The 22,107-nt window shown below is 41.6% G+C and overlaps 1 protein-coding gene and 2 non-coding genes across 3 annotated transcripts; 1 reads left to right on the forward strand and 2 right to left on the reverse strand.

Moving 5' to 3' along the window:
- The first annotated feature begins 2,855 nt into the window (after positions 1 to 2,855).
- Positions 2,856 to 2,926, forward strand: TRNAG-GCC (transfer RNA glycine (anticodon GCC)). Its single transcript has one exon. It is a non-coding gene; the product is annotated as a tRNA-Gly (tRNA).
- An 82-nt stretch (positions 2,927 to 3,008) lies between these two features.
- TRNAG-GCC (transfer RNA glycine (anticodon GCC)) lies at positions 3,009 to 3,079 on the reverse strand. The gene has a single exon. It is a non-coding gene; the product is annotated as a tRNA-Gly (tRNA).
- A 553-nt stretch (positions 3,080 to 3,632) lies between these two features.
- Positions 3,633 to 20,488, reverse strand: LOC147866130 (transmembrane emp24 domain-containing protein p24delta3-like). Its single transcript, XM_087316500.1, has 4 exons — positions 20,204 to 20,488; positions 4,582 to 4,791; positions 4,145 to 4,221; positions 3,633 to 4,030 (listed from the first exon to the last, which is right to left on the reverse strand). Exons 1-4 carry the CDS (start codon positions 20,411 to 20,413, stop codon positions 3,886 to 3,888), a joined length of 642 nt encoding a protein of 213 aa, XP_087172626.1. The 5' UTR covers positions 20,414 to 20,488; the 3' UTR covers positions 3,633 to 3,885.
- Positions 20,489 to 22,107: the final 1,619 nt, after the last annotated feature.

The raw sequence follows: 22,107 nt of genomic DNA on the forward strand, positions 1-22,107 counted from the left end.
TAGAGAGCTCAGATCCGTACCCCCCCACATGGGATGTTTGATCACAAAATATTACCGATTGACTAAATTTCCACATCAATGTGTCAAAGCAAATGATCTCATTGTCTCCAAACAGTTGGCCTGACCATCTCACTTTAGGCTCTCAACATTATATTGTTGAGGTGTAGTGTTTCTTCTTCTCATTGTCTCCATCACAGCTAGGATCTGTGTTCAATTCAGGGCCCTTGGTCAATATTCTTCTACCAATTCCCTCCATTTTTGTAAACCATATATGCCTGTCCTGGATGCAAAACCCTCCCTTCCCTCCATTTACTAGCTATCACCAAAACATAGACACTGGTTACAAATGTTTGTTGAGTTGCTCTGATTTATGTAAGCCTTCGTGCCATTTGCATTTCTGTATGTCATGGACACATGCTTAAACACTTGTACATGTATGTAGTGTTCTCGCTCGACATCAATCGAGCAATGAATTTTTTTGGGTTCTGTTTATAGCCTAAGACGTAGGGCATATGTATGCTTTGATTCGTTCATGAAGGCTCGGCTTAGTTAGAACTTAGGGATGAATTATCCTTATTAATTCTGAAAGTTTCAAAATGCATTCTCTTTATGCTCCTTAATGCTTCATGGTAAAAGGATGGGGACCTGATAACTTTGAATGTTTTCAGAACACTTGGTGATAATATGTTATACCTTGGTTTTCAGCGGGGTTTTCTGTATGAAGTAATGACAAGTGTACATTGTAAAACTGTAAAATATAGCCTCAAAATCTGAATGATTGATGTACTCGAAATTTATTACAAAGATGTCGGCCCAAATTGTACATGATTTGATTGATGCATTGACAATGTGTTAACATCCCGAGGTTAAATTTTTATTTTTGTACTCGATATTTGGAGGACCGAATCCTCATCCTTCCAAGACAATGGCAATTATCTACTCCTTGTGAATCACAAAATCCCTCTTAATGTGTGGTAGTATCTCTTTTTGAAATCCTTGATAGCACATATACGGACAAAACTCATCGGTAGCTGGACAATCCATTCAAATGTGATTGTCTTTTTTCCAAGGTTGTGAACTTGTGTGTATGTGTGAAATCGAAGGAGAAACACGTGTTCGCCTCGATATCTCTGGGTTGAATGGCAAAAGAGCACGAAATCGTTTTGCATACAAAAATGGTGCTTATAGAGTTGTTTTGGGGGTTCTCGTCTTGGGGAAGAAAGGAGAGGAAGAAACTTTCTATCTATTGGTTCTATATAGTTTCTATGTATATTGGTGCTAAGGTAATGTTTTTGTTTCTAACATATATGTTTCATAAATTGTCATAAATAGTTTTGTTAATCTCTCAAAGCCCATCCCTTTCTGGAATGGTCCTAATTGAGTGGCATATTGAATACTAGGATTTGGAATGTGTTTATGTGATTTTAGGATGTGGAAGGCGGAATTTCTCATGTTGGTATTATGTATTGTAATTCTTTGCATAATATTGGGAATCAAAGTATGTTTTTGGTCAACTACAACTTCTTCACATCACTAATTAATGAAAAACTACACTACCAATCATTAGTGAAAAGGAAATCCTATTTTTGTTTGTGGGGTTGCCTCTTTTAGATAGCAATGTGCACTATTTAAGTGACATTCTCATTTTATGGACAATATAGCATTACTATTTCACATCGCAAAGGTAAAGCAATTTTATCTTGCTTAATTTGTTGTACTTTGTCAGCCAACAATTCTTCTATGCATGTGCAAATGAGTCTACAATTTGAATCTATTATGGTTCAACATTTAGTGTTGTCCTACCAATGAAATTTGATATTGGTAAAGTTACAATTGCCAAAGTGCATACATGTAGCAATTCTCCACTAAAAAAAGTGCTCACATCTGCACAAATATTGTGTTTCGATGGAAAAGAAAGTCTCAAGTTTGATTTGATCGTATGGAAAACTTTGGCTTGATAATTTATGTAGCACATCATAGCCTTTAGGGTATTGTGAACTAGGTTTCATGTACCTCGCCCATATATTAAGGCAAGGACTTTGTGAAAAAAAGAGAGATTCTATTTTCATTCTTTGTAGGTCAAATATAACACATGAGACCAAGAATAAAATGTTTTAGTAATGCTTTGAAAGCTCGCCTTAAAAGGAGCAACCTCATATATGCTTTTGAAAAACATATCTTTTCGTGTGCATAATGATAACACCATAAAAATATGTGGATGTATGTTTGCAGAATCTAGCTATTGCTCATGCTTTAATGTTTAAGCATGAAGGTGAACATGCAAACATTTTTGCCAGATCATTATTGTTTTAACTAGTGTGATTGTGGTTAAGGCAATATATGATTACGTGTTAGATTTATATAGGAATGTGTGATTTGTTTTTGTAAAATCGAATCCAAGGATTGTTGATGAACATAGAATTGGTTCTAATATGGACATGGATTCGCAATATACTAAGTAGAATTGAATTTAAAGGACAAACAATATGCATAGATCACTTGAGTCTACCATCGTGTGTACGTGTCATGGTTGCTTGCACAAAGTGCATTCCAAAACCTTCTAGAATGAAGGAGAAGCCCAAAAATGAATGGGGTTTTTTTCATTTCGAAACAAAACAATGGAGTCACAACAAATAATGAGTGCAGTTTATTAGATTTGAGCCAAGAATTTTCAATTTCGAAATGCTAGTTTGGTGAGCCTTGGTTATTGCAATGCTACAAATTTAATCCCTAATATTAGTTAATGTAAGTCACATTCTACATTTTCAATTAACTATTAGCGTGAATCATTAAAAACCTTTCCTTAGTAGTATTTTATAAAATAAATTTATTTTTATGACAATTATCTACATCAAGCACTGGTGGTCTAGTGGTAGAATAGTACCCTGCCACGGTACAGACCCGGGTTCGATTCCCGGCCAGTGCATTCTATTTAAACATTGTTCCTTTTGTTTTTCTAAGAGTAAAGAACCTACGACGACCGTAATAAAAACAATGTTTAAATAGAATGCACTGGCCGGGAATCGAACCCGGGTCTGTACCGTGGCAGGGTACTATTCTACCACTAGACCACCAGTGCTTGATGGGAAGTACTAAGGTCATTTCTACTAATGTTTGTATTTTGCACTTTACTTATCCAAATCCTAATATTTACTCCTAATTAGTAAACAATCATGTTTCACCATTCTCAATGCTATCTAAGACCATTTGAATTTGACATTTTGTAACCACATGTAGTACGAGAAGATGTGACCATTGCCATATACAATTTGGCCAAAGTCACCACTTACATTTGAGGTTGACCTTAAAGACTGTTCATGCTCAAGTTTTGAACCAATTCAAGAACTAGTCATCTTATGTTCTACAATTCCATGCCATCATGGATATCATAACTTTGAAGGGAAAATATGTCAAAGCTCAGAAGGTGTGTTCAATGGATGAGAAAAACTTTGATATTGTTAAAGAGTTGAGTAGGTATTAGAAACTTTCCATGATCTACAATCTAAAAAGGGATACAAAACATACATGTTTATCACCTAGGAAGCATTAAAAAAATAGCATTCTTGTTGATTGTGCATCAATCCCTCTTTAAACTCTCATTAAGTCACAAGAAGCATCAAGTAGCATTATACTGATCTAAGGAATTTTCCAAATACTGAGCAAGTAGCATATTGTCCAATCTCATGACAAATCGTCCAGAAACATGATGAAATTTTGCCACCAATGGATGTAAAACGAGAGTGATAACTACTTAAAAAGAAGACTACTCTGTTTTTCCATGTGTAGCATTTCACATAGAAAAAGTAATGTCAAAACAGAAATTCACCTTTTTGCAAGCCGATATTACAAATATAATGAGGCCGAGGAATAATAATATTTATGAGACTACAAGAGTTTCTTTCTGACAAAAAAGCTCTTTAGATACCATAGCTGCAAAGCCGCCAATACTAAGCATAGAGAAAGTGAAGAGATGCTGAACCATGCCATTCGAGAGTTTGTGAGCTCATTAACATGCCGCATCTTCTCCTCTCTGGCACAAGTAGCAGAAAACAAACACTGCTAAGAATACTATTTCATAAAGGAACACTACTAAGAATACCATTATTTCATAAACAAACACTAGTAAGAATTCCAAATACACTACTTGTCTCTCAGGTACAACATATTGTCATGAATACTCTTCACGGCATCTTCCAGTCTCAACAATTCGAGCTCCACGCCCTATACAATTAGCAAAAATATGAATTTATCTGACTTTTGCCCTAGTCAATCTCATCTCAAACAGTTTAGGCAAAACCTTGATATATTAAGTTGTTGCCATATTTCTTACTTCGGCATTGTTATTCATAATTGATCCGACTACTTGATAAATTAGAATTGGAATTCGATTTTGACTGATACTTGGAAATAGTATTATTCATTACTAAATAGTGTGTTAATAGTTCCTTTGTGATGGTTCTTTCAATGAAAAACTAATAAAACCCCAAATACTCTTCTTACTCCATGATGTTGTGGATGCTTATAAAATGGGGAAGGAAAAAAGAAATAATGCTAAAAGTAGAGCAATTCAAAACATCTTACCTCGATTTTCTCGCGTTTAGCCACACTATCCCAATCTTTAGCTCCAATACCCGTTTTCCAATCTAACTCAACCGTGGCTTTGCTTTCTCTTGATGCATCAGATATCCAGAAACACGCAGTGTAATCACCTGCCTCGTTGGCATTGAATGCAAACTCCCCTTCGCTGACCCGTTCTTGAGAATAAACTGTTTTACCATATGGGGATGTAACCTATCAAAAACAAAAAAATACATCTATTTTCTCTCTCTAGCTTTATCATGAAAGTATTGTAGTACATTATGTACAATACAAAAAGTTATTAAAAAAAGTCTTATGCACAAAGATACCTGAAACAATGGTAGCACTCTTAAGAGATTTTGTAGTTTCCTATCTCTACTACAGCGAATTATGTACAATAGCAAAAGTTGCCACGAACATGCACAGCACTAGATCACATGACCACTCTTGGAGACCAAGATAAGTGCTAGCACCCATCAACTGATAAGAACCCCAAATATTTTTCGATTGTTTTATAAAAAAAGTTGTTACAAAAATGCAAAGCAGGTCACATTATCAATACTTAAAAGATAGGCAATGATACCTGAAATGGAATAACAGTTAACCTTTCTATACTGATAAGAAGCCCAAAAGATTCTACAATTGTTTTATACAAAAAGCTGTTATAAAAGTGTAAAACTCTTAAGTCACGTGATCATTACATGATAGAGAAGCAATGATGCCCAAAACGAGATAAACTGCTAACAAATACAAACGGAGAAGAAACCCAAAGAAAATAATACAATAAATGTTTGCATCAGCAGTATAAGAGTCTATATGTACCAGAACTTGACAGGGACATTGGTATACAATCTCTCTAAATTCATGTTGGCACAGGGTCATAAACATGATTCTTCTGATTAACTCAAGGCTGGCATTCACTGCCTTTCCTACTCATCTGACCCATGCATTGGAATATAAGTATCACAGCATTGTAAGATTTTTAAAGCATGCATTAGCCCAGAGAAATAAGCCAGCTATGAAACCTTGCATGGGTGAGCAAGAGCATCAGTAAATTGGCTAGCAAGATTATATATGTTCAACACATGAACAGAGGAGCAGGGGCACCTGCCATCACCACATGAGGGGGAGGCATGCGAACAAAACACCACAGATTGCCAATGTGCTGTAATGACTATCGGAGCTTGACTAGCCTGCTCTTGTGTCTGTACCTTTAACAATCATTCCCCAAATGTTCACAGTGAGAACCATGTCACATGGTACAAAACCAGGGGAATTGCCACTAGGAGGAACAAAGGCAAAGGAATTGGTGCAAGAAGGAACATTGGGTGTTTGTGTGATAGTCTGGCTCAATCTCTCTCATTTCTTTCCTAGTAGGAGGAACAAAGGCAAGGGAATCAGCACAACGAGGAACATTGGGTCTTTGTCTGATATACTCAATATAAAATCTTTCTCATTTCTTTCCTCGTAAAGTATGATTGTCTCACAGAAACTGCTGATGCACTTGTAATATGTCATCAACATGCTCCGACTTAAACTCCCAATCATTAGTTTAAATGCAATGAGATATATGCACGAATTAATAGAGTAAGTGTATAATGCTTCTTCATAAGAAGACCAAACCAGCCTCCTGTGATGTTACGTCATGTATGCCTCTCAAATACACATTCAGAGGTATGAACCTAGAAAAAAATGTTATACATTGTAATTTGGACCTACAACTCAGTATTTTCAACACATCCATGAAGAATGTGAGAGGACAAGACTGTTGGAGGGTGCCAGCTCCTGTTGGGATTACGGTCCCTCCGGATGGGATGGTCGGATGTCCGGAGATGAATGACGACAAGCCCGGTTGCGGTTTTGGAACCGGATGATGAAGACCCCGGCTTCGGAGCCGGATGACGAATGTACCCGGAGAGAGATCCGGATGCGGGGACATATCTGTGAATATGTTTGCCAAGGGCCCTTGAGGCTATAGTTGTAAATAGCCCTAAATATGACTTAGGGCAAACAGTTTTAAGTTGCTACCCATTTTTTTCTGTTTTTCCACTCAAGAGGAGTGAAGAGAGAGCAGCCGTGAGAGAGATAGAGCGTGAGAGACGAAGAGGTCGACGCCTCTGTGTAATTCCGCCGCTTGTGGCGAGGACAGCGAGCTCAAGGTCGTCGCCTTGCAGCTCGCCATTATATATTTCTCTGTGCATAGTTTTGGTTCGGAGTCTTGTACTCCCGTGGTTTTTCCCGTACAGGGTTTTCCACGTTAAATCGTGTGTCCACTTATTTACTTTTGCATTTCCCATTTTCTGCAACAACGATTCGTGTGTTTCCTTGGTTGTGGCCGAGAGGTGAAGTTTGGAAAGTGTCGATTATTTTCCATCAATTTGGTATCAGAGCAAGGTTGCTGCAGAAAATGGAAGGCGGCGGCAGCGGGCAGCCGGGGATGATGGTGCTGAATGCGCAGAATTACGCCGACTGGAAGATCAAGATGGAGGATCTTCTGATTGTTCGGGACCTGTACGAACCGATTGACAGGTCGGAAATACCGAAGGGGGTACTTGAGTCGGAATGGAGGCTTCTGAACCGGAAAGCCGTTGCAACCATTCGGCAATACGTCGACGTGAGCGTTCTACAACATGTGGCGAACGACATCAACGCATATGAGATGTGGCGGAAGCTGTCGGGCCTCTACGAGAGGAAGAATGCGTTGAACCGGACCTCCCTGATGAGGAAGATAGTGAACCTCAAGTACCGGGACGGCAAGAGTATGGTGGAACACGTAAGCACGTTCATGGGATTCGTGAACCAGCTTGCGGCGATCAAGTTCCCGCTGGAGGATGCAATGCAAGCCATCATTCTGATGTGTACATTGCCGGAAAGCTGGGAGAACTTGGTGGTGACTCTCAGAACCTCCTGCACGGAAGATAACTTGTCCCTACAAACGGTAAAGACAAGTATTTTGAACGAAGAAGCGCGTCGGAGAGATAAAGAACCGGCCTCCGACTCGAAGGCGTTGCTTACCGAATCGGAACGGGGAAGACAATGGAACCGGAGTCCGCAAAGACGGGAGAAGTCGGGGACCCGGTCGCAGTCAAGAGGAAGACCCACATGCTTCCACTGTGGGAAGCCGGGGCACTTCCGGAAGAATTGTCGGCATTACCGAAAGGACAACGGAGCCGACGACACCGATTCGAAGAAGTCACCGGAGAGAAACGGTGCATACCGGGGAGCCACGGACCGGAGAGGTCCGGATCGGCGAGGGCAGGACCGGAAAGGAACGACGGCACTCGCGGCAAGTGAGGAAGAAATCATGCTCATCACCGAAGAAGGTGAACTAAACATTGCCGGCGATGAGACGACCTGGGTGGTCGATTCCGGAGCATCGTTCCACCTGACCCCGGAGAGAAGATACTTCTCATCCTACACAGTCGGTGAGCATGGCTGTGTTCGGATGGGAAATGAAGGTACGTGCCGGATTGCCGGCATAGGAGACGTGTGGTCGACAACCTCGACCGGATGCAAAATGCTGCTGAAGGATGTCCGACACGTTCCGGAGGTTCGATTGAACCTGATTTCGGCCGGGAGGCTAGACGATGAAGGCTACACAGGTAGCATCCGGAACGGCGTAATGAAGTTCAGCAAGGGGAGCCTGATAGTGGCTCGGGCCCGGAAAGTCAACACACTGTACCTTATGAATGCCTGGTTGTGTCCGGAAGAGTTGAACGTGGCAGCCGACACTGCCGGTGAGCTGTGGCACAAGAGACTGTGCCACATGAGTGAGAAGGGGATGAAGAGGCTTGCAGAAGACAACCTTATTCCAGTGAAGCATGTGCACCTGGAGAAGTGCACCGATTGCCTGGCCGGTAAGCAGAACCGAACCTCCTTCCACTCAAGGCCACCGACGAGACGTAGCGCACCATTGGAGTTGGTGCACACTGATGTGTGTCAGGTAGAAACGAAGTCACATGGCGGAGCCCAGTACTTCGTAACATTCATTGATGATCACAGCCGGAAGCTGTGGACGGCACCGTTGAAGACAAAGGACCAAGTGTTGTGCGTCTTCAAAGAACTCCACGCGAGAGTGGAAAGGGAATCCGGCAAGAAGCTGAAAGCGATACGAGCGGATAACGGAGGGGAATACCGGGGGCAGTTCGCGGAGTACTGTCGCTCGAAGGGAATCCGGCTCGAGTTTACTGTGCCGAAGACGCCGGAACTGAACGGGCTGGCCGAGAGGATGAACCGGACCATAATGGAGAGGGTCCGGAGTATGCTGGCGCATGCGGAATTACCCAAGGGGTTTTGGGCTGAGGCGATGTCAACGGCGACATACGTGATAAACAGATCACCCTCAGTACCTTTGGACGGAGACACGCCGCAGAGAGTGTGGACCGGTAGGGAAGTATCCTACCGGCATCTGAAGGTGTCCGGGTGTCTCGCATACGTGCATGTGGCAAAGGACCGGAGAGGAAAGCTAGATCCAAAGACCCGGCCATGCATATTCCTCGGTTACGGCGATGACGAGTTCGGCTACCGAGTATGGGACCCGGTCGACAAGAAGATATTCCGGAGCCGTGATATCATTTTCATGGAGAACAAGACACTCGCCGACTGGGAGTCGGAGAAGAAGATGAAGAGCTCCAAGTCGACCGGTGAGGATAAACTCTACGAGGAGCAGTCCCGACCGGCAAGGGACCAGTTAACACTCGAAGATCCGGCCGAAGACGGTGAAGAAACAGAACCGGCCGAAGAAGATGAAAATGATACCGGAACTGGCCCCGATCCCGAAATGGATTCGGATGAAGAAGAATCGAAAGAACCGGTTACCGAAGCTCCGGAACGGAGATATCCTCTAAGAGAGAGAAGGGCTCCCCGGAGATTTCCGGAACCAGAGCACGTGCTGCTAACCGACGAGGGGGAGCCGGAGAGCTTTGAAGAAGCGAAACATGACACCCATAGCCGCAGGTGGTTAAGTGCCATGCAGGAGGAGATGGATTCCCTGCATGAGAACCACACATATGAACTTGTGGAGTTGCCGAAAGGAAAACGGGCACTCCGTAACAAGTGGGTGTTCAAGCTGAAACCGGGAGATGCCGGAAACCCCCCGAGATACAAAGCCAGGATCGTGGTGAAGGGGTTTCAGCAGAAGAAGGGCGTCGACTTCGACGAGATATTTGCCCCGGTAGTGAAGATGACCTCCATCCGGACGGTGCTGAGCATAGCGGCAAGCATGGACCTCGAGATAGAACAGATGGACGTGAAGATGGCATTCCTTCACGGTGACCTCGAAGAAGAGATCTACATGCAGCAACCGGAAGGATTCGAGAAGAAAGGGAAGGAGCACCTGGTATGCCGGTTGAAGAAGAGCCTTTACGGTCTGAAGCAGGCTCCCCGGCAATGGTACCGAAAGTTCGACTCCTTCATGACAGACGAAGGGTACCACAAAACGCAGTCCGATCACTGCGTGTTTGTGAAGAAGTACGAAGGAGAAGACTTTCTAATACTCCTCCTGTACGTGGACGACATGTTGATCGTCGGACGAGACCAGGTCAAGATACGGATGCTGAAGAAGGCTCTTCACTGAACCTTCTCAATGAAGGACCTGGGTCCGGCGAGGCAAATACTAGGGATGCACATCATCCGGGACCGGAAGAAGAAGCAGTTGTGGCTGTCACAGGAGAAGTACGTGACAAAGGTGCTTCACCGGTTCAACATGTCGGAAGCAAGACCGGTCGGGTCAACACTCCCGGCAAACTGCAAGCTGTCCAGCAAGCAGAGCCCCAAGACAAAGGCTGAGAAGGAGGACATGATGAAAGTACCATATGCCTCTGCCGTCGGGAGCTTGATGTACGCAATGGTGTGTACCCGACCGGACATAGGATATGCAGTCGGAGTGGTGAGCCGGTACATGAGCAATCCCGGCAAAGAGCATTGGAACGCGGCCAAGTGGATACTCCGATACCTGAAGGGCACGGCAAACGTGTGCCTCCGATTCGGCTCCGGTAAGCCCGAACTCGACGGCTTCACCGATTCGGATATGTCGGCTGATGCAGATACCAGCCGGTCCACATCAGGGTATGTGATGACGTATGCAGGGGGAGCTGTTTCATGGCAGTCGAGGCTGCAGAAGACGGTTGCGTTGTCAACCACGGAGGCGGAGTACATGGCGGCTGTTGAAGCCGGCAAGGAAATAATATGGATGAAGGACTTCATTAGAGAGCTCGGTATCCGGCAGGAGGAGTACTGACTCTACTGCGACAGTCAGAGTGCAATCCACCTTGCGAAGAACGCGGCCTATCACTCCCGGACGAAGCACATCCAGCGAAGATATCACTGGATCCGGGAAAGGATAGAAGACAAGGAGTTCGTGCTGACGAAGATCCACACGGACGAGAACGGGTCGGATATGCTGACCAAGGTGCTCACACCCGACAAGCTGGAAGCATGCCGGAAGAGGATCGGATTGGAGAGACATCCCATGCCGAAGTGAAGGGGGAGTTTGTTGGGATTACGGTCCCTCCGGATGGGATGGTCGGATGTCCGGAGATGAATGACGACAAGCCCGGTTGCGGTTTCGGAACCGGATGATGAAGACCTCGGCTTCGGAGCCGGATGACGAATGTACCCGGAGAGAGATCCGGATGCGGGGACATATCTGTGAATATGTTTGCCAAGGGCCCTTGAGGCTATAGTTGTAAATAGCCCTAAAGTCATATGTGTATAAATATGACTTAGGGCAAACAGTTTTAAGTTGCTACCCATTTTTTTCTGTTTTTCCACTCAAGAGGAGTGAAGAGAGAGCAGCCGTGAGAGAGATAGAGCGTGAGAGACGAAGAGGTCGACGCCTCTGTGTAATTCCGCCACCTGTGGCGAGGACAGCGAGCTCAAGGTCGTCGCCTTGCAGCTCGCCATTGTATATTTCTCTGTGCATAGTTTTGGTTCGGAGTCTTGTACTCCCGTGGTTTTTCCCGTACAGGGTTTTCCACGTTAAATCGTGTGTCCACTTATTTACTTTTGCATTTCCCATTTTCTGCAACAACGATTCGTGTGTTTCCTTGGTTGTGGCCGAGAGGTGAAGTTTGGAAAGTGTCGATTATTTTCCATCAGCTCCAGCTCCAGACCTGCACTCTCTTTCATCAATATTATCTCTCTTTTACATTCTCTCTTCCTAGATTCTTCTCTCTCCAGAATCTGCAACTCTTTAAATGTCTTCTCTCTCTAGCTTTAAATGCCTTCTTAATCTTCCATCTTTTCCAAGATATTCCCTTTTATTCCTAGTTTATTGTACCTGTTTGGTAGGATAAGAGTCTCTTAACTACCAAACAACCATTACCAATTTTGTATAAATAGGCTACCAGCCTCTTTTGCAACTAGATTATTTTCTGTTGCTAGTTACAAAACAAGCTCTACTCTTTGGCTGTGTCTCCACTCTTTGCAACCATTTTTTCTACTCTCACAGCTTGGCTGTGTCTATTTTGTTCTAACAACTGTTCCACTACTGCTATTAGCAACTTTTCTCACAAACACATCGTCATTACAAAGACATCTAGGGTTCAGAGAACATAAGGCCTTTCCAAAGAAGTTCATATAAAAGGAAACCACTAAACAGAGCACATCAGCATTGAGAGGGGTTGCTTTTCTCTTCCAAAGAGAATAATGTCCATGCATACAGGTAGGGAGGCAGATGTTAAGATCACACCCTAAGGGGCCTTTCCGACACATATTAACTGTGGAAATTACAAGTGCTCAAGCAACTGATTTGATGGAGCATACAATGAAGAAGTAAGACACAAATGCTATAGGTCATATGCTCAGAAATGAGCAAATATAAATACAATTTGATGGTGAATTTTCTAATGGCTTAACCCAGAAAGGACTTATGTAAAATAGGTTGTTAACCTAAGAATTAACTCCTATACTATATTAAAGTCTCCCCTTCTTTTGTTTAGCACCCATGAGCAGATTGATGGCACTTATTCACATTGGCATTCCCTTACAAGTGCTTTACCCATAACAACCACATCATCCAATTTGATCACAAGTCCATTTTATCTTATATAACACATTCCCATGTGACCTATATCATCCACCATGGAATCCTACATCATCAGACTTCGCTTTTGCATAGAAACCTCTTGCTCCATCCTCTTTGCAAACTCCACATCATTCGGCTAGACCTTTTCCTTTACATGTCTGGTATTCACTGCTTGAAAAATTTGCAGCATCTTCTTAATCAATTCAGATCCCAGAGCCTTCATAAAGAGATCTGCACACTTGTTCTCAATACTCCAACGTCACCTCCTCATCCAAAATGAATTCTCACATGAAGTGACACTGAATCTCAATATTCTTGGTCCTCTAAAGGAACACCTCAATCAACATTTCAATTTACACCTCAATGAGTTCTCACATCCAAATGAGTTTTCCATCCCAAACGTATTACAAATTAGCCAGGTATTCTTAGTCTTGAGTTACAAATATCTCCTTTTTTATTTGATACTACTCTGCTCCTAGATAGAAGTGTAGAAGACCCAGATCCATCATCTTCAACTCAAAAAATAGCTTCCACTTTGTTAGAGCTAGCTACTAATGTAAGCATATGATAAGGATAATATAGATAGAAAAATAAGAGAAGAGAGAGAAAGAGGGGTGCCGATCCACCCGACCACCCCCGAGTGAAGGGATTGAGACGGACTCGAGCCTCGATCGGCGTCCAATACCACCGTTGTGGCATCAAGTTGTACCTGGTACTGGCGCTCGCTACAAGAGTTGACCCACCACACAGACGAAGTCTCGAGATAGTCGATAAGGTATCATATGAGGGTAGCTAGGCCTCATATTTATAGCCAGACCTAAGGCCCCCAGGCAAGTTCACACTTGGCCTAATGGGTTGTCTCAATCCCAAGGATTAAAAGTAATCCTTCCCTTCTTTACACTCTCGTTTAACCCTCACACTTTATCCACGTGTATTGAATACTACGGTAAAACTTACCACGGGATATTATATGGTCATGCCCGTAACACACTTGATCCAATCGAAATCTTCTTTTGCAGTGCTTGTGTGAACCATATCATCCACATAAAGTACAAAGATCAATGTCTGCTCACTTTCTGTTTTATGTAGAGTGCAGCATCTGCTGGACATCTCAATCTACTCTCTGATGGCTGCTCCAAAAATACATCCATCAGATAGCCACCTAGGAGATTTGACATCCAACTGGTATGCTCGCCAATTCTATGCTGCAGACGACCGCTCAAATCATTCTTTACCTTACAATTAGAGAAAATGTTTCCTCAAGATCTGCTCCTTCCACTGCACATACCCTTTTGCTACGAGTCTTGCTTTGTACTTACCCAAAGACCCATCAGACACGAACATAGTTTTCCAGAATCATCTTCATCTGATGATCTTCTTGTTTCATCAATCCAACAACTCCCAAGTCTGGTTGTCAGATATAGTCTTCAGCTGAGACTCCATAGCTTCTTTCCACCATGGATCTGTCATTGCCTCATCCAATGAGCTCAGCTCATTATTGACAAGGACAGACACCATGCTAGATTGACAATCTGATTTGCTACAAACTTCCACTATGCCAACTTCTCTATCACCCTCTGTCAGGTGTAAAGGCCCTTAGTTCACAAATTAGGTAATTATTCATATATGTGAACACATTGTTCACCTGGACAAGACACCTCCTTTTGTAATGTGAACACACCACTTTCTTTGTAAGGTTAACTAATATAATAACCTTTTTTTTTCTTGTGTACCAATCAAGGCGGTTGGGTACACCAAAGATCTGCGTGTCTCTACTCTCATCTCTACTACAGTCCTGTTTGCTGAACGTCATCTCTCAATAGCTGATCTGTCAAACATTCCTCTTTACCTTTAACTGGTATCAGAGCCAAATCTCTTTTCTCTGCTTTGCTGTTTTTCTTTAGATTCAGAATCAGCAGAAAACACAGATTTAAAAAAATAAAAAATAAAATCTGTCAGACCCTTTCCTATTGGTATTCTGCTCAATTTCTGAAGGCATCTGTCATAAATCTTGGGAGCAATGCCCTCCACTTCAGCTGAAGTGAAAAACCTCTTTGAAATCAAGAGATTTGATGGAAAAGGTTTCGAATTGTGGAAAGAGCGTATGCTGGGCATCCTCTTTCTAAGAGATTGTAAAGATGCTCTCGTCGAAAAGAAACCAGAGAGCATGGAAAATGATGCTTGGAACACTCTGAATAAGAAAGCCATTACATATATTAAATGGCTGTTTCTGATGAAATTCTTGTAGATGTAAAGGGCTTGACTACTGCCCATCAAGTTTGGGAGAAACTTAAGAAAACTTACGAGAATACTACTCCTATGAATCAGGTGCATTTGATGAGAAAACTTGTCAGTATGAGGCTTGATGAGTCGAAAGGTGCAACAGAGCATCTATCGTTATTCACAGGTACTCTCTCCCAACTACATGATTCAGGATTACCAGCTTTTGATGACAAGCTCAAAGCTATCTTCCTACTTATGACTTTACCGGATTCGTGGGAAACATTAGTTGTTTTACTATCTAATAGCCCCACCTTGACCTTCGATGGTGTGCGGGGCTCTATTCTCAGTGAAGAGATTAGAAGACAATCTAGCGGAGAAGGTAGTGGTTCAACATACAATATTAGGGGGAGATATGATAAGAGGAACCCAAATGTAGGACAAAGAAATAGAAGTAAGAGTAGAGGGAAAGGAAAACAACAAGATATCACATGCTATCATTGTGGCCGTAAAGGTCATAAGAAACCTGATTGTAGATATTGGAAGATGGAACTAGAAAGGAAGAAGAATGTAGGAGAGAAGAAAAACAAAGATGATAAGTTTAATACAACAGAGAAAGCTAATATGGCTTCAAATGTTATCATTGAAGACCTATCTGGTGAAGATGGTGATGTACTCTGTATTATAGGTGATGCCTTTATAGCTCATGTTCAAGACATGCAAATCACCAAAACAGATGTTATTGATGCTTTATTGTCAATCGATGATGGATTGACATAGACATGGATAGTAGACTCCGGGGCTTCTTTTCATGTTACTCCATGTTTGGAGTGCTTTACCACATTTGATGCAGGCAGTTATGGAAAAGTTTATCTTGGTAACAATAGTGCTTGCAATATTGATGGTATTGGAACCATACACTTATCTTTGGATAATGGTCAAGAGCTTGTGCTCAAAGATGTTAGGTATGTACCTGGCATTAAGAAAAGTTTGCTATTTGTAGGACAGATGGATTTGCATGGTTACACCACATCATTCAGTGGTGGATTATGGAAACTAAAGAAAGGATCTATGGTTATTGTGAAAGGTTGCAAAAAGGGCACTTTGTACTATTTGCAATGTAAAGCTTTACCTGGAAAGTTTCTTGCTATTGCTGAATTCAACTCTCGTTTAGAGCTTTGGCATAAGAGATTAGGACATATGAGCCAAAAAGGACTTGAAGTCCTTTCTGCTTTAAAAAGATTTGATGTTAAAGGATCAAAGCTGGGTTTTTGTAATGATTGTCTATTTGGCAAACAAGTGAGAAATTCTTATTATTCTGGTATCTCTCGTAAACCAAATGTGCTAGATTTGGTGCATTCTTATGTATGTAGCATGCCTGTAAAATCCTTGGGCGGTGCTGCATATTTTATTTCCTTTATCGATGATTATTCTAGGAAGATTTGGGTGTACTTGATGAAAAGAAAAGGTGATGCATTTGATGCATTTAAATCTTTTCATGCATTTGTGACTACTCAAAAAGGGACAAAACTGAAATGTCTCAGAACAGATAATGGGGGTGAGTTTACATCTGCAGAATTTAAGTCTTATTGTGACTTACATGGTATTAAAAGAGAGCTTACAGTTCCATATAACCCTTCATCAAATGGGGTGGCAGAAAGGTATAATAGGACCTTGTGTGAGCGAGTACGATGCATGCTGTCCACAACTAATCTCCCTCATGAATTTTGGGGAGAAGCATTAAAAACCGCGGTTCATATATGTAATCGTTCTCCCAACAAGTCCTTAAAAAATGGAATCCCTGAGGAGGTTTGGTCTGGCAAACCAGCCTCATATGACCATTTACGAATTTTCGGTTGTGATGCGTTTGTACACATTAGAAGTGAGCTGAGAAATAAGCTCGATGCTAAGTCCACCATGGGCATTTTTATGGGCTATGGTGATGAAGGTGAAATGGGCTATAGGATTTGGTTACCTCAGTCCAGAAAAATTGTACGCAGCCGGGATGTTGTTTTTAATGAAGAAAAATTGCTGAAAAATGCTTGTTCCTCTGTTGGGAATTCTAAGAGCGTTACATTTCAGCAATTACAGCCATCCACAAAATCTGAAAATAAACCTCATGATGCTATACCAAAGGTTGAATATGATGATCGCCCAGTTATCTTTGAGCCAGAAGAAGTTGGACAGCAAAGAGATGCTCATGAAGGTATTGGTCAACGAGATGAAGGTACTGAAGAACAAAATATAGATGTTGAACAACATGCTGGACATGGTTTGCAACAGCCAGAATGTGCTGAAAATGATTTTCCTCCAGATTTAGAACCAATCCCAGAAAATACTGATCATTGGGTACGTAGGTCTAATCGTTCAAGGAGGCAGGTATATAGATATGACCCCTCTTTGCATTATGTCATGCTGTCAGATGAGGGTGAACCTCTTACTTATAAGGAGGCAATGTCATGTGAACTTAGCAGTAAGTGGGAGCTTGCAATGCAAGAAGAAATATATGCAAATGATACATGGGATCTTGTGTCCTTACCTCAAGGAAGGAAAGCTCTTCCAAATAAGTGGGTTTATAAGGTAAAGGGAATTGAAGGGAAACCAAAATACAAGGCAAGATTAGTTGCCAAGGGTTATGCACAGAAGGAAGGTATTGACTTCCAAGAGGTCTTCTCTCCTGTTGTGAAGATGACCACACTTCGTGTGCTATTTGCTCTCACTGCAATGCTTAATTTGGAGTTGTACCAAATGGATGTAAAGACCGATTTTTTGCATGGTGATATTGATGAACAGATCTACATGAAACAACCTGAGGGTTTTGTAGTCTCTAACAAGGAGCCTTTGGTATCCAAACTAAAACGTAGCTTGTATGGCCTAAAACAAGCACCACGACAGTGGTATAAGAAGTTTGATACTTTTATGCTTTCTCAAGGCTTTGATCGTAGCTATGCAAATCATTGTTTATACACGAAAAAGGATATCGATGACAGTCCTATCATACTTGTTCTATATGTGGATGATATGTTGCTAGCTGGGAAAAGAAAGACTAGTCTTGATGCTATAAAAGATCAACTGAAATTGGTCTTCTCTATGAAAGATTTGGGAAATGCAGAGCATATTTTGGGCATGAGAATCAGTAGAAACAGAAAAGACAAATTGTTGTTTTTGTCACAAGAAAAGTACATTGAAAAAGTGCTTAACAGATTTAATATGGCAGAAGCAAAGTCCCTTGGAGTTCCTTTGCCATCATATCTTAAACTCAGCAAGGCTGATTGTCCAAAGGATGAGATGGAAATCAATGCTATGAAGGGAATTCCTTATGCATCAGCATGTGGTTCATGCTATGGTAGCTACTCGTCCAGATATTGCTTATGCAGTGGGAGTTGTTAGTCACTATATGTCTAATCCCGGGAAAGCACATTGGGAGGCTGTCAAGTGTGTTTTCAGGTATCTTAAAGGTACACAGAGAAAATGTTTATGCTATGGGAAGGGTGCATTAAATTTGCAGGGATATTGTGATGCAGACATGGCAGGTGACTTGGATACACGTAAGTCTACTAGCGGGTATATATTTACAGTTGCTGGTGGAGCAGTGTCTTGGTGCTCCAAATTGCAAAAGATTGTAGCACTGAGTACTATTGAAGCTGAATATATTTCAGCTACAGAAGCTTCTAAGGAAGCTATATGGCTCAGCAGACTTGGTGAAGATCTTGGCATGTCTGTTAGTACTCCTGTGTTAGGATGTGATAGCCAGAGTGCTGTGTATCTGGCTAAGAATGCCATGTTTCATTCGCGCACCAAACACATTGATGTGCGACATCACTTTATCAGACAAGTTTTGGAGGATGGTCTAGTCACATTGACCAAGATCAAAACACAGGATAATCCTGCAGATATTCTCACTAAAAGTCTTGGCAAAGCTCAACATGAGCATTGCATACAGTTAGTGGGAGTTACTTGAATGTTCACATCAGACCTTTAAGTGGGAGGTTGTTAGGTGTAAAGGCCCTTAGTTCACAAATTAGGTAATTATTCGTATATGTGAACACATTGTTCACCTAGACAGGACACCTCCTTTTGTAATGTGAACACACCACTTTCTTTGTAAGGTTAACTAATATAATAACCTTTTTTTTTTCTTGTGTACCAATCAAGGCGGTTGGGTACACCAAAGATCTGCGTGTCTCTACTCTCATCTCTACTACAGTCCTGTTTGCTGAACGTCATCTCTCAATAGCTGATCCGTCAAACATCTCTCTTTACCTTTAACCCTCAACCTATGTGGTCCAACCACCAGATTTTCAGTTCACAATCTTAGCTCAGATCCTTGAAGGTGGTTCACACACTTCAAGAGTGACATCCCTTTTTCAACAGGATCAAGTTGTTTATGGGCCAACAGATTTCTCTATCTGATCTTAATTTATAGACTTTGCACATGTTTCACTAATTTTTCCGTCGAGATTTTCCTTTTATCTGAGCTTGCATCAAATTTCACATCCTCATTGAGTACCATTTTCTTTCTAATAAGACCATAGAGTCTTTAGGCTTATATCCGACAAAGATGCACTTCCTGCTCTTGATACCCAGGTTTCTCCTACAGTTGTCAGGTACAAGCACCAAAAATGTACAGCTGAACATCTGTTGATGTGTGGCAAAAGGTTTCATGCTTGTATACCCTTGTTTGAATATGTGGATCACAGTATTAATTGCCTCTGCCTAAAAAGAGTCAGGTAATTTTGCTCCCATGAGGACACATCAGGTCATCTCTACAATTGTTTGATTCAGATGTCCCTCTACTACGCTTTGGTGAGGAGTATATGATGCAATCAGCTTCTCCAAATCCTTGCCAAGGTTACACGCTTAACAAACTTATTTGAAAGAAACTGTCATTCAGATACTCATATCTCATAACTGATCAAATCATCTATTGATTTAATCAAGCTGAAAACCTATTCTCAGGATACTCTGCACAATACCCTCTATTTGATTTCATCAAGCTAAGATTCTAATTTGTGCGGATACTCTATCAAATAACCAACAAAACCCTGTATTTGATTTGACCAAACTAAATCTCTCAGTTTGGCAATACTTGTTATAATAATCGATCAAGCCATCTATTTTATTTAATCGAAATATGAACTCTCTTTCTGTGTATACTCTTTAGTAAATCCTCTATCTGACTTCAGTAAATTAGAACTCTATGTTTGCAGATAGTCAATCAAATTCTCTATTTAATTTATTCAAGCTAAAAGTATATGTCTACAGATACTCAACCAATCAATTCCATAATGATTTTGCATTTGTAAATGGAAGAAAAAAGAACAACACAAAGAGAGAGAGAGAGAGAGAGAGAGATCAGGTAGCATTGAAAGTACTTACCTTTGAGGATATTTTGGTAGTATTATCAGAAACCAAATGGTAATTAGCAAGGACTAATCCTTTCGTGTTGAGCTCCTCCGTAAAACATTTCTTTTCTGATGCTCCGATATCGAATTGGAGACCTGAGGAAACAGAGAGAATCAGAGACGCGGAGACAATCAAGATGAAGATCGATGAAGAAGATCTGGATTCTTCCATAGCCATAGCCATGGCTTCTTCTTTTCTTCCTTCCTTGGAAACCCTAAACTCTTTCCCGGTTTCTCGGAAAAAGACTGTCTGATATTCTTGCTTCTTCCTTTCCGATCGTCTTTCCTCAAACCCTAAAGAAGTCTGCTCAGGCTTCCTTCTCTCTTATAGAAACCCTAAAAAGTATTGCTCTGCAATGGCAGGTCTCAAATAACTGAGCAAAAGAGACAGAGGATGGATGCATGGAAGAAAGGCTTCAATTTCTTTATTTTGAACAGAGACCAAGGAAAGCTTTTTGTGTTTTGCTTTTGTGATTTCTGCTTTTTGCCTTTTTGCCTTTTGCTTTCTGGTTTGTTTGCTTTTTGCTCTTTTTTGCCTTTTCATTTGATTGCTCTTTTGCACTTCATTGTTTTGCTCTCTTGTTATTCGTTTTTTGCGTTATGCGTTTTTGCTTTTTTAGCTTTTTCTCTCTTTTGCAGTACGGTCGATATCGTTGAAATGCAATCCAAATATGGTTTCTTGGGGTGGGATCTGTGGGCGCAGCCCGTAGGTTTTGTAGTGTTCTCTTCATATGCATCACTAGCGGAAATGTGAAAGATTGCCATTTAATCTTTACCATAGGTGAAGGAGGAAGTGGTGGCGATTCGTTATGCTTTTTTGCTTTTTTTTCTCTTTGCTCTTTGTTTTCCACTATGTGCTCTTTCACTACTTTGTGCTCTTTTGCTCTTTTGCTCTTTGATTTTTGCTTTTTGCTTTTTCGGTGTTTTGTCTTTGTTTTTTGTTTTTTGTTTTTCGGCTTTTGCTTTTTGGTTCTTTCCTTTTTCCTTTTATTTTTTTGCTCTTTGCTTTTCCCTCTTCACTCTTAGATTTTTGCTCCTTTGCTCTTTATTTTTTGCTTCTTGCGTTTTGCTCTTCACTCTTCACCCTTTGCCTTTTGCTCTTCACTCTTTGCTATTTGATCTTTTCGTGTTTGCTTTTTGCTTTATGCTTTTTTGCTCTTTGCTCTTTAGTTTTTCCCTTTTGTTTTACGCTTTTTTTGCGTTAGTTTTTGCTTTTTGCCTTTGGCCTTCACGCATTCGTTTTTTGTTTTTCACTCTTCGTCCTTCTGTTCTTTGCTCTTTGTATTTGTTTTTTGTTTTTCCAGCATAATTGTTATAAAACACGTATTTAATGTTTAGAATATTGTAAAATGCCTCCAAACTCTCTTCCTCTTTTCCATTCCATCGAAATTCTTTTATCCAGTTTGGTATTACATTCCAAGATACATTTGGTTATCTTGGCACACTTCTAGTTACTTACCCCTAACTAACCTTTTACTAACTATGGTGTAACTAACTAAACCATGGTCTAACTCCCCTAACCCTGGTTGTAGCTACTTGGGTTAGGTGAGGGGTTTTGGCCTGTGGTTTTACCACGCGATCCCATAGCTCCACCCTTCAAAAAACCTAAGTATGTCGATTGTGTCTGATGGTGCCTCTGCTCCGTTACTGTGGGAGCTACCTCCAACGCGTTGCCATTGCAGATGACGTCTCGGTTGCTCGTGTTCGATGGTGGCTCTGGTTCGTCCTGCTGGCTGGCTGCGACTGAAGGGTTTTCTGAGTCATCCTCATTGGGGACATCATGGTGAGTTTCCTCTTCTTGTGATGCTTGAGTTGTGGATTGGTGGACATATGGCTTCATCCTTATCACGTGCGCATAGGTAATCCGTCCATTAGCAT

This window comes from Azolla caroliniana, unplaced genomic scaffold, assembly GCF_043228905.1.
Source record: "Azolla caroliniana isolate FFs.n. ecotype wild unplaced genomic scaffold, voAzoCaro1.0.p SCAF_3, whole genome shotgun sequence".
Taxonomy (NCBI): domain Eukaryota; kingdom Viridiplantae; phylum Streptophyta; class Polypodiopsida; order Salviniales; family Salviniaceae; genus Azolla; species Azolla caroliniana.